At 43.8% G+C, this 12,108-nt stretch overlaps 2 protein-coding genes across 2 annotated transcripts; both read right to left on the bottom strand.

Annotated features, from left to right (window-relative positions):
* Positions 1-1,059: 1,059 nt before the first annotated feature.
* On the bottom strand, positions 1,060-8,124 carry taf6l (TAF6-like RNA polymerase II, p300/CBP-associated factor (PCAF)-associated factor). Its single transcript, XM_008434929.2, has 12 exons — positions 8,053-8,124; positions 6,588-6,806; positions 6,362-6,448; positions 6,138-6,288; positions 5,977-6,027; positions 5,212-5,306; positions 5,061-5,135; positions 4,755-4,975; positions 4,073-4,205; positions 3,546-3,674; positions 1,577-2,073; positions 1,060-1,485 (listed from the first exon to the last, which is right to left on the bottom strand). Exons 2-12 carry the CDS (start codon positions 6,732-6,734, stop codon positions 1,152-1,154), a joined length of 1,920 nt encoding a protein of 639 aa, XP_008433151.1. The 5' UTR covers positions 6,735-6,806; positions 8,053-8,124; the 3' UTR covers positions 1,060-1,151.
* A 1,244-nt stretch (positions 8,125-9,368) lies between these two features.
* On the bottom strand, positions 9,369-11,766 carry cth1 (cysteine three histidine 1). Its single transcript, XM_008434931.1, has 2 exons — positions 11,658-11,766; positions 9,369-10,534 (listed from the first exon to the last, which is right to left on the bottom strand). The coding sequence occupies exons 1-2, from the start codon at positions 11,664-11,666 to the stop codon at positions 9,632-9,634; spliced, it is 912 nt and encodes a 303-aa protein (XP_008433153.1). The 5' UTR covers positions 11,667-11,766; the 3' UTR covers positions 9,369-9,631.
* Positions 11,767-12,108: the final 342 nt, after the last annotated feature.

Genomic DNA, 12,108 nt, shown 5'->3' with positions numbered 1-12,108 from the left:
TAAGTTTAAAACATGCTTAACATTTTCTAAGCATTTCTTGACCACATGTGGCACTGGTTTCAAGCAATTTCTTGAGAGCCTTTCTATTGTTAGCCTAATTTCCCACCTAAATATTAATTTCTTTCAATAAGAAAAAACATCACAAGTTATACAAAACATTCCTCCCTTAAATTCTATGATTTTACATATAATGGGTAGAAAAAATATTCACATCTTTTAAGCCAGGCATGTCCAAAGTGAGGCCTGGGAGCCGTTTGCACAAATCAAGTGTAGAGCAAATTTTGCCAAAAGCGGTTAATATAAATAGACATGTTCTATTTTGGGGGATGAGATTTTCAGAGACAAATATATATATTTTTTTTAATGAACCATGTTTACGCTTACATTTTAATTTTGTTGGAAATACAACACCAAACACCTCCTCCACACCTCATTAATGTCCCTTTTTTCTAAGCGACTACAATTTTATAGACCTAAATTTAAAACTATTCACTGAAAAAATGTGGAAATTTTTGATATAGCAGTTGGCAACACCTTTTGTTTTGCATCAGCAACAATTTAACAATTCCTTTTTTACAGCAAATAGAATACGGTGTTAAAATCTTACAATCTATGTAGTTAATATTAGCTGAACTGTAATGCCAAATCGTTTGGAAACCACCTTCTGAAACCTTTTCACATTCTGTCAAATTACAGCCAGAAACTTAAATGATTTTTAATGGGATTTTATGCAAGAAAACTTTTTTAAAAATATTTTTCATTCAAAATATTTTTAAAAAATAAGCCATGCAGTTGTATTAGGCATACCTTCATCCAACTAACTTTTACTGCAGCCCCATCTGCATTATGTCTCCATCAATTTTCACATGTAGAATGTAAAATTCTTTTCACTGTTGCGAAATAGTTAAAACTCCATCAAAACTTCCAACCCAGACTTTCAACTGACTCCTAAATGTTGCTGGGTTCCCAGACTGACCAAACAAAGCCAAAGTCAGAGCTGTTGCTGAGCAAAATTTTGAATTTACTTTTTCATAAGAAACAAAAATAATTCCAGAAAACTGAATACAAACACCTGATAGTTTATGAAAAACAACAATAACCAACATCAGTAGCAGTCCAAACCAACTGCATCCGAATGCAGCAGCTCATCTTTACAGAGGCAGGTAAAGCGAGTAATGTGAACACGTCCAGCGGCGCACCGGTTTCCCCACCCGGCCGATTACTGGCAGCTTATGGGCGTAGGCGCGGGGCGGGTTGGCAGGCAGAGAGGAGGACGAGGAAAACGTGGTCTGAAAGGGCCGGCGGCCCTGGCACCGTCGACCCATTTGCCGTCCACCAATTACAAAGGAGAATGCTGGAGGTCCTGACTGTGGCGAGATGAAACGAGCCTTGGGGAAAACATCCCGAGAGACACCGGCGGAACGTTGGCTCGAACGTGATGAGGACGACCTGGAGCGCTGCATGGAGGAGGAACGAGCCAGAGACCTGAGGAGGAAAACGGTGGAAAAGTGGGTCCGCTGCATTCAGAACTAAAACAAATAATGAGAACTCAGACTTCTTATTCTGCCAGCTTTACCTTCCTGCTCCGGTGGCTGCGAGGCTCGGAGGTGGAGGGTCGGTGCGAGGACTCCCATCCTGTCGTGGGCTGATGTTGAGGTTGGCGGTCAGCTGCGGCATTTTCCGGGCAGTGTCGGTGTTTGAGGCTGGGCCCAGCGGCTCCTTCCGGGCTTCCCTGAAATAGGCTGGAGCGCAGGGGGGATAGCTCCCAAACCCTGGTCCTGTGCTAAACCTGACAGCTAGACTGTCCCCAAAGAAAGAGTAAAGCTCATTGTACATCGCTGGAAGAGGGACTGGGGACCACTCCTCCCAGGGGCAGCCCGCGCTTCCTGCTTGGAGGTGGCTGGCGATCCCCAGAGCGGCCTCCGACAAAGGCTCTGACGGAGGACTGAGGCCTGGGGAGCCCGCCCTGTACCCCACAGACCCGGCTCCAGAACCTGGCTGGCAGCTGGATCCGCCCTCTGCTGACTGGGACAGAGACACAGCCTTCATCTTGAGCAGACGCTCCACTGCCACCTGCAGGACATACAACCAAACTGCAATCCTGCTTGTTCTGGTTGACATGACATAATGAGACAAGAGACTCTGGACTGTCAGCATGAGCTCAAAAGGGCATTTTGTTGTTTAAATGAGAACTTTATGTGTTTTTATTTGTAAACTGAACAAGGAATTAAGAGAAAATTAAACTTTCCACAGAAAACCACAGGCTGTGTAAGGTAATCCAACAGGTCGGGTGTTTTTTCTACTTGGACAGAGAACATAGTAAACAGAGAGATCAAGTGATAATTATCTGCTGTCTACAGGTTAGAAAAGCAATAAAAACAGAGGAGCAACTGGAGGCAGCAAACTGTCAATTTGGTGTCAAAAACATCCTGTTCTTCCTGAGTTCCATCCAACCTCAAATAAGCAACAGAGAAGACTTTACAATGAGCCATTCTGCTGAAAAATTAAACCTGGTCAAAGAGAGGCAACAGGGATCAATGGTTCACTGGTGACTGCAAGCCCAAACCATCAGTTCTACACCATCGTGCTTCATAGCTGGAAATCAAGTGTTTGTGCAGATACTAAAACCCATATTTTCTTTCTGCTTTAAGAATCTAATTTCCTAAACCAGGTTGTGCCATCATGTCCCTTATAGAGACAAGAGGGTTTCTTGGCAGCTATACCTGCTCTTATCGTCGTCAGGTGGTTTGAAAACACAAACTTTATCACGACAAATCTAATCCTCTGGAGTGTGAGAAGAAGCTTTAGGGCTGTTTGAAGTCTCTATGGATATTAGATTGACTGACATCAGTCAGGTCATTGTAGCTGCATTTCCACTGACCACATAATTGCGGAAAATACCTAAATAAATTTGCTAAACGGAAACCCACCCATTTCGAGAAAAAAAACAAATTTTTTCAAGAAGAGATATTACTGTTACTGGAGCAAAAAGTAAAACAGGAAGTGGTAGTAGGATGATGATGCAGCATGTTTTTGTGGAATCATGGATTCCTAATAGTTTTGGAAAAGCGATCAGCAGCAACAAGAACTTCTACAGAGTCATTTCTGATGTCTTCCTGCTTTAGCTTTGGGTTTCCCACCTCTACAGCGCTGCAGGAAGCAGTGGGAGGGACTTCAGATTTTCAGACTGCTCCTGCATTTTGTAGAGATGCACCAATAAATCAGCCTGATTTCTTTAGCTTTGAGAGATCGGTTGATACTTCCATGTGAAATCAATTTCATCTACTGATCTCATCTATGTCCACAAAGGTGTAAAAATCAACCACTATCACTTCTCCTCTGATGGGATAATAATCTGTTTTTTGTTCTTTTCATTCTGCATAATAAGTTAAGGCGGTCTTTTGACAATGTTTGCTGTGAATATAGCTTATGAAGACTGTAAATTGCTGTGAAAAATTTTCTCTTGGGTTTCCTGAGACAAATGGATGTCGACTGGACTTTTATCATGTTGAAGTTGTGCAACCCGAGATGCTAGCAGTACATACCAGGATGGCTCCGTAGACCTTGTGTCCATCTGCTTTGACCTGTGCATTGGACACTGAGTAGTCGTCCAGCACAGCCTGCAGGTTGGCCCAGTAAGCAGGGAGGTGTGGGAAAAGAACTCTTTCCACAGCCTGAAACACACACAGGTTAACAGAGAGATTAGTAGGAGTCTCCTTCAGGACAATATGGAAAACAACAATAGAAAATCAAGACAATTCCTATCAGACAATAAATACATTAACAGACCATCTGGATTTGACTTGAAATGCTTTCTAGCATCTAGCTCTAGGAGTCCTGTACTTTAAAAGCTACTGATGTTGGAAACAGAATCCTTCTGGCTCCCAGAAGACTGATGCGCATTAGAATAAAGTTAGAACTTCTATGTGAGGACCAAGCAACTTGAACCAAAACAATGACTAAAAAAAGATGCTGATGTACAGATTTAGGTTTGCACCACTGATGCTAAACAGTTCTACTAAAAAAGCAAAAGATTTGGCAGATTTCCAAACAGATTTGGTAGTGGACCTACCTTCCAACCCAGAGCGTGAAGGCCCACAACCGCACCGTAATGGGAGCAGAGTGGCCTGACTGGGTCAGAGAGAACCTTCTGGAGAGAGAGCAGGATCTGGTGGTAGAGACCACTCACTAGATCACCGTGAGTCCTGGAGAAAAAACTCAAAGTTAGGAGGCTGCATGCAGGGTGAGACGTAGTTTATTATCTGCTTCCAGGTTTTATTCCGTGTCTCTCCTTCTAAATCTCTTCTCCATGTTAATGTCCATTCATCCTGTTGCAGTGTTCTGACTGATTACCGATCTTTAAAATGCCTGATCTGCCTATTCCCATTTTGACTGATACCAATCTTTCTGCCAAAATAGTTACAAGTAAATGAAGCTCTAAAAGTCTCAATTAAATGCAGAGATGAGCTCTAATTGGTAACTGTTTGCAGTTTTCTAACTGAATCCAATTTTGGCCGATACAATTTTATTTTGTCCAAAAAGTTGCTAAATATAGCAATTTTCTTGCTAAGGTAGCATCCATCTATCTCTCCAGTGTCCACCAATCCATCACTCATCCATCATTTAACCAACTGTTACCAATCCATTACCTACTGTCTGTTCTTTCATCTCTTCATCCCAGAGGTTCTAAATCTAAAGCCAGATAACTGGAGGCCTACCTGCCCACCACTAACGGTAACATTTTTGAAAAATACCAGAAGATGTGGCTGAGTAGCAGGGCTGCGTAGTCCCGGAGGGTCCAGTGGTCATTGAGTGGGTTGATGGAGGCGGCGAGTGGCTCCAGGATGCAGTACATGACGCTGGAGACCAGGCTGCGGACGTATGAGCCCAGGTACAGGTACGGGTTCTGGACCAGGCTCTTCACCATATGCAGGAGCCTGTTGAGCTGCTCCAGGTCGTGGCTTACTGATTTGACCTGGAAAGACACACACATACAAGGATCAGCAAGAACAAAGGTTCTCAGCTCTAATCAAAGCAATGAAGTGAGAACGGTGACCTACTCCACTGATGACATAGACAAAGTATGGCAGCAGGGCAGCAATCTTTGAGTTGGACTGAAGGTCGAGCAGAGCCATCTGGAACGCAGAGAGAGGAGCAGTAAAGAAGCAGCACATGTTGGCCGGTCAGAAGCTGTGCTGAGCAGCTGCTCACCTTCATGAGGTGGGGGTCATCTCCCAGGATGGCCCTGGTGATCTGCTGGTAGTACTTGAGCAGGTCATCTGACAGAGTCTGCACAGCGGTGGGAACTATGGGACCACAACCCAACAGGACAGGTTTCAATCAGGGTCAGAACTTCATAATCTTGGGTGATCAGCAATCGGTGAATGTGAAACCAAATCTGATCTTCCTGAGAAAATCTCTGAAAATCAGCCACTGTCCTCTTCTGCTCTGCACTGAGGTCTGACTGTCCACCCACCAGGTCACATCTGCATGTGTGCGCTTAAACAATAGTCACCCCACTATTAACCACTTAGCAACTTTGTCTCTGAATTTAGCAGCTTTTCAAACAAAAACAAAAAAAATCAGTATCTGTCAAAATTGGATTTGACCAGAAAACTGCAATTGTTGTACCCATAAAAAGAACCAATCCCTTTATTTGAGACTTCACTTTTCATTTGCATTCAACTTTTAAGACAAAAAAAAATAAAAATTCGGAATTGACCAAAATCAAAACCAGCATGTCAGCTTTTTAAAGATTGGTGATCGGCCAGAGAACTGAAACCGGTGCACGGCTAGTGAATAGTACTGCAACTGTGTAAAATTACAATGTTAAGTTATGTGGAAGCACTAAGAAATGTTTTGAGTTTGTATCTATGCTACGTGTAACAAACTGATGAGAGGGGAGAGGGCTGAATTTGTTTTCAGCCTTAAAAGGTGTATTAATTTGATTCCTAACTCTGAATGGTTGAGTCTTACCTGTCCCCTGAGGCTCTACGTTGCCCTTGCCATCCAGATACGCCACATTAACTGGAAGGATACATCAGACATCAGTACACAATTCCTCCTGCAGATTAGGAAGAGTAAGTTTCAGCAGCACCAAGCGTGCGACCACCATCCTAACAAGTCTGATAACATACCTCGCACCATGGTCTCAGCACAACCTTTGGGAATGTTGGTGGCCAGGGCCAGCTCTATCAGGTTAATTTCACGGTCCTCAACAAAGAACAGCTCTCCCTCTTTGACCGATCGGAAAGGCAGAGCGTCCTGCGCCCCATAACCACAGACGGCCTGATAAGGAAGCAGATATCAGGCCACCGGAGGGAGCAGCAGCAGAAACATGCTGACAGGCATTAGGTCGCACCTCCACACGGCTCCATCGCAGAGCTCTGTTCAAGTCCTCCACAGTCAGCTTCCTCCTCTTGGCATGTCTCATGAACTGGGAACTCGTCTGTTTGGGTCACAAATAGATAACCAGAGGTGTCGAAAGAACAGCAAATTTATTCTTTTCATTTCAAATATACATTTAGGTCCAAAATAATCATGTGATGGAATAAATAAAAAAAAAAACATTGCCAGGTAGCTCTGACCTGCGCTGCCTCTCTGAGGCGGTAACACACATCTTCAGCAAGAAGAGCCGCTACATCATCAGCAAGATCCACACCGGTGTTCTCTGCCATGAGCTTGACGGAGTCCCGGGAAACCTCAGCAAAGCGCCGCTCCTCGCGGTCTGCCATGGCAACGGGGCCACGCAGAAACTGTCGCGGCAAAGCTGTTAGGATATCCCACCTCTCGTGCTTTTCTTCTCCCTATAAATAACAGCAGAAACAGAAGGTTTATAAAATGAAGGGGGGAAAAAAGAGCAAGAACAAAATAAGCCATTTATTAGCTAAATAAAAGTTTCACAAAGTGTGTAAAAAAAAAAAAAAAAGAGGACAGAGCAATTATAAAAATATATAGGGTGAGAAGCTCGGTCATCCGGGAGGGACTAGAGCCGCTGCTCCTTCATGTCGAGAGGAGCCAGTTGAGGTGGCTCGGGCATCTGGTCAGGATGCCTGCTGGACGCCTCTTTGGTGAGGTGTTCCAGGAAAGTCCCACCGGGAGGAGGCCCTGGGGAAGACCCAGGGCACGCTGGAGGGGCTATGTTTCTTGGCTGGCCTGCGAATGCCTTGGGATTCCCCCAGAGGAGCTGGAACAAGTGGCTGGGGAGAGGGAAGTCTGGGCCTCCCTACTTATGCTGCTACCCAAGTGACCCGACCCCAGATATAAGCGGTTGGGTCAATAATAAAGAGTAATTAGAAACGTCTTGAGTTTAGTCCGGGTTTGACTTGTGTTTCAACACTTGTGAAGTGTTTCAATTGTCTCAGTTGATCTGCCAATCTGCCACTAAAGTTCAAGTGTGACCATTTTGACTACTGACGGTTTTTAAGCATCAAACCTGATACTTTATGCCTAGATATTAATCTACTAGCCTACTAGCATGTCATCACAATCATGAGACCGTCATGCAGCAACAGTCTTTAGTCAGAGGTTTCTTCAGATTTGTTGCAAGACAAACTGCTACAGGAAATCCTCCCTGCCCATAGCATCACCATCCACAACAACTCTTTGAAGATATTGAGATGATGACTTACGATAACGTTGTATTGCAACTGACCAGATTTTAAATGCCTTTCATCCCCAAAGAAGTGTTTTCCCCCGCAGGATAGGACGAAGCTAAGTATTTCAGGTTTTAACTGGAACCTGATCAACACCTATTTCTGGTTCTAAACAGACTGCAAAGGATCACTTTACTGAATAGCAACAGCGTCAAGGTTCATGTTCTAAGCTGAATATGTTAGTCGTGTGAACAACTATTTGACTAACATACGAAATGAACTAGAATGAAACTGGGCAGCATTGCAGTAACGCTGCAATGAACAGAGCTAACCTGCAAACAGAGGGAGAAAACACCTAACAGACTTTAGCTACCCGCCGTCTCATCAAACAGCTACAAACAGGCAGGTCAACGGGACCCATTCCAGTCTAAAATTAATTCAGTTCAATTAAATTTACCTTAATTCGACAGAATACTGAGAATAATGTTTTCTTCTTCTTCTTCTTCTTCTTCTTTTTCTTCTTCTTCTTCTTCTTGGTGGCGCATCGCAAACAACTTCACGGTGGATGGTGCATACCGCCACCTACTGACCGTGAGTGTAGCAACATTGATCAGCATCCATTAAATTCTATTTTTAATTGTGGTGTGAGATGTTTCTTCTTCGTCGTCTGGATTTCTCTTGAAGGTTGACAAACTTTAAGGTGCACTACCAAAACCTGTTGGTAAGGAGTTTAGATCAACCTGAAACACTGAGGTAGCAATTAAATATCGCTGATCTAAAGTAATTAGTCTTTAATATGAGACTGCTCAAAACGGGAGAACATGATCTTGGAAAAGATGCATGTTTCTTTGGATGTGTAATCATTTATTGGGAAGGAACCAAAGAATTGAGTTAAAGACTATGTTCCCTTTGTTTTGGTTGCAAGTAGGCTGGTGGATCAACTTGTGTACCTGTCATCTGAATAATTTGCTCTTCTCTTAGATGACAGGTGGGCTTTCTGAATAACTTCACAGTGAGCTGTTCAGTGATGAACCTGAATCTGAACAGATAACAGCTCTGGATCCATCAATTCATTTCTGTGCTCCTTTCACAATAATTTTGTCTTCCTATTTAAAGTCTGAATTATGGAATTGTGACCAATATTTCTGTACACATAATGGACAGAATTAAAACTGTTTAACTGAAGAGTAACTGTTATACTTTTAATTTATTTTGTGACATCTTATGCTCTATTTTTTTAGTTTGTACTTTGGGGAATTATTTCATCTACCTTTCAGTTATTCATACTGTACACTGGTATACCAAATCCATGAAAAACCTTAATTCCCCAAACCATGACAGCAGTCCTTGTATATTTAATCTGTTGATCCATTTCCACCTCATTTCTGTAACTCGGAACAATTTCCTGCCATGCATAAATCTGGTGTATTGCCATTAAGCCCAGTGCCCTAACCCGTAAAGTACCAGTCCAGCTGACCTGTGTCCATCTAGGTCTGATCACACACACAAAAAGCATAGCTACCATTACAGAGCCAAACCCATTTTGTTCTGCTTGCAACAACCTCCAGTTTCTCCACATACCTGGACTAAAGACAGGAAGACTCAATGGAGTCAACTGAAAGGGTGAATTAATTTAAGGGTGTGTGCACTTATAAAACTGTTAAGATTCTTTGAGTTCAGGACAGTCCTGTGGAAAAGTTCCCAGTCCCCCCACAGACTGGACTTCCAAACCATTATACACCACCAAAACTTGGAGCAAAAGCCACAAAGTGCTGAAGTGATTGTTAAAATTTTTATTTACAACAGCTCATTGTTAGAGTACACAGTTAAAAAGTCAAGTTACCCTCAAAGCTGGAAGACTTCCTGTTCAGAGACACTGAACAGTTCCAGCTCTTTGACCTGCTGGTCAACAAGTCAAACAACTTGTGTTTAAAACAAAAAGTACATGTACAGACAGCATCCTTTAAAGGGAATTAAAAACTAAAAATAAAATTTTTCCTAGTGCTCATGCAAATTCTATCTTGGACCACATGGACTCAGAGTGCCCTGTTGTCCCAAACCTCCTGGCCCTTGCTGCTCTCTAGCTGCTGCAGATGGATGGCCAGGGGCAGCAGGAGGTCATTCAGGTGCTGGCTGGAGAAAGTGAAGGCATTGTGGACCATGACCTCTGGGGATGGGGCAGGAAGAGGGGAGGTTGATGTGGAGGAAGACGTTGACCCATTGAATGAGGTTGAAGGTAAACCTGCAGTGCCTGGGGTTGGCTGGGGAGACGGGGACTGTCCTTGGCTGAGGTCAGCAGTCTTGATTTTGCTGGGGAGTCCATGCTGAAAGCAGCAGCTTGTACCATAGAGACAGAAACCAAAAGAGCTGAAGGTGTGGCAAAGCGCACCTCGGGGCCTCCACTTCTTATGCTGGGGTTTAATCTGGTCGATAGGGGCAGGTAGGGGCAACACCCCATCCTCAACATGCAGGAAGTTACAGCGCTTGCCAAAGGGACAGACCCTATTGGCAAGGAATTTGCGACAAGGAATATTCCTACGGTGACGTTGGACCTGCCGCATCTCTGCGGGGCTGTGGACAAACAGGCAGCGACCTCCATAGAAGCAGTAGCCTGTGGTGTGGTAGTTGCGACAAAGCTCAGTCTTGTACTTGGGGTGGCGGAAAGGCACGTGGAGCTCATGGAGGCCGTGAGCAAACTGGCAGCGTTCAGCATATTTACAGAAGCCACTGGCTGCATAGCTGGTGCACAGTGCCGTCTTATAGCGAGTGGAGCAGACCCAGGGGACAGGGGGAGAGGAGGGGGGCTCCACCAGTGGCAGCAGGGCTTTAGACAGGGAGAAGCCAGCGTCACGAGCCAACGTCGAGTCATCACTGCACAACAGATTGTCCACCAGGTCTTCATCTTGAGAGGATGGCAGGAACGGGTCACTCCTGCTGTTCTAGGATTAGAAATAGGAGACAGTAAAGCATTACAACACCCAGCCACACACTTTGGAGAGTCTTCGACTTGTAAATGATGCAGATCTCAAGCGCAGAGCTATGGGGGGCCCGGGTCTGGAGGAATGGTTTCAGGTCGCTTAAATGTCCGATTATAGACGATTATCGCCTGTTGAGAAAGGTGTATTTAATGTTTAAATTACTTTCCCTAAATGGAATATATACTAGTCAGTCCCAATGGTTGTTTCACTCACGGTTTAGCCGATGTGCTTCCTGGGTAAAAATCAAAAGATAAACGCCCCCCCAGCCATTCATCAGTTTCCAGCAGTGCAGGTGATGCATACGGAAGAGGATTAGAGCCACTGGGGGGGAAAAAAAAACAAAAAAAAAACAGTTCCGACTTTAATCACAGAATTCTGAGAAAAAAAAGTCAGAATTGTTTTTTTTTGTTTTTTTTTCTCCAGTGGCCCCAATCCTCTTCCGTAGACACACAAGGGGCCCGGTAATTCGTTAGGGGCCCGTAATTGGCCCCGCCCCCCTGTCCGACGCTGACTTGTTCCGCTAGTGGCATGTCTGCTTGACAAAATGCATTCAAGTTCAATTATAAAGGCCAAGATTAACCAGTCAAAATACAGACTTCCCAGAGACAGTTAAATCCTGGGTGTCCAGCTCCAGAGTCCTACTGGTTTAATCAAGTCTCTGCTCAAGCATACCTTATCAAATGAACTTTGACACCTCAGCATGCCGAAGTCTCCTCAGGACTGACTAACCATGCACCTTTTTCCATCATTTTCTGAACTCATGAAACGTTCATGCAGATGCTTGGGAACAATTGACACTTGATTTGTAAGATCAGGGTTTGGCAACACAATTATACAACCAACTGAAGGCTAGGTAGAAACCCTTCTGCTTCAGCACTAAAGAAATCACAAACAGCAATGAAGTGATGAAGCCAAATACTTCTGCAAATATCTGATATTAAATATTTTAACAATTACTAATCTGGTCCAGCAGTATAGGGGAAGTTCTGGAAAAAACCTCCAATGTTCCACAAACATTATGAAGATAGAGCAAAGCTAAAGCTCAGGTTTCCAACACCATCAGCTGATCAAGGCCCAGTCTTACCTCAGACATGACTGCAAACGTTACTTGTGATTGGTGGCAGTGGTACAGGGCAACAGCTGGAGGAAAGAAAACCTGGATGTCTTCAACTCCCAGCCTGAATTTGTCTTTTAAATAAGTGCTCACCTCCTGCCTTCACGCTAAATGAACATCAGGTGTGCAGAAGTCCAGCAGCCAATCACGTCCCAACAGCGTCATCATGAGGACCATTGCAATCAGAAAAACTTTCCATCAACAACCTTTTCTGGTGGTGTTACTACATCATCATCATCATCATCATCAGCTTTATTAAAGACACAAAGAGGTCCACATGAAAAAAGAAAATAAGTATTTTCTTATTCAGTATTTCTATTTTAGTTTTCTTTAAGTAGTTTATGAATGTGAACTTAAAGACAAAGCAGTCCGTTTTCCCTAAAGACTGTCTGAAAATGCTGCTACATAGCAATATATTATT

This window comes from Poecilia reticulata, linkage group LG18 (assembly GCF_000633615.1).
Source record: "Poecilia reticulata strain Guanapo linkage group LG18, Guppy_female_1.0+MT, whole genome shotgun sequence".
NCBI lineage: Eukaryota > Metazoa > Chordata > Actinopteri > Cyprinodontiformes > Poeciliidae > Poecilia > Poecilia reticulata.
This window is presented reverse-complemented; position numbering and strand designations above follow the sequence as displayed.

Bases quoted from the DNA above. Each gene is read 5' to 3' on its own strand.
- taf6l (XM_008434929.2), bottom strand. From the start codon at position 6,734: ATGGCAGACCGCGAGGAGCGGCGCTTTGCTGAGGTTTCCCGGGACTCC. The intron at 5,307-5,976 runs GTAAGACTCAAC...GTGGTCCCATAG, and splicing joins CGTAGAGCCTCAGGGGACAG to TTCCCACCGCTGTGCAGACT. The intron at 4,976-5,060 runs GTAGGTCACCGT...GTGTCTTTCCAG, and splicing joins TTGTCTATGTCATCAGTGGA to GTCAAATCAGTAAGCCACGA.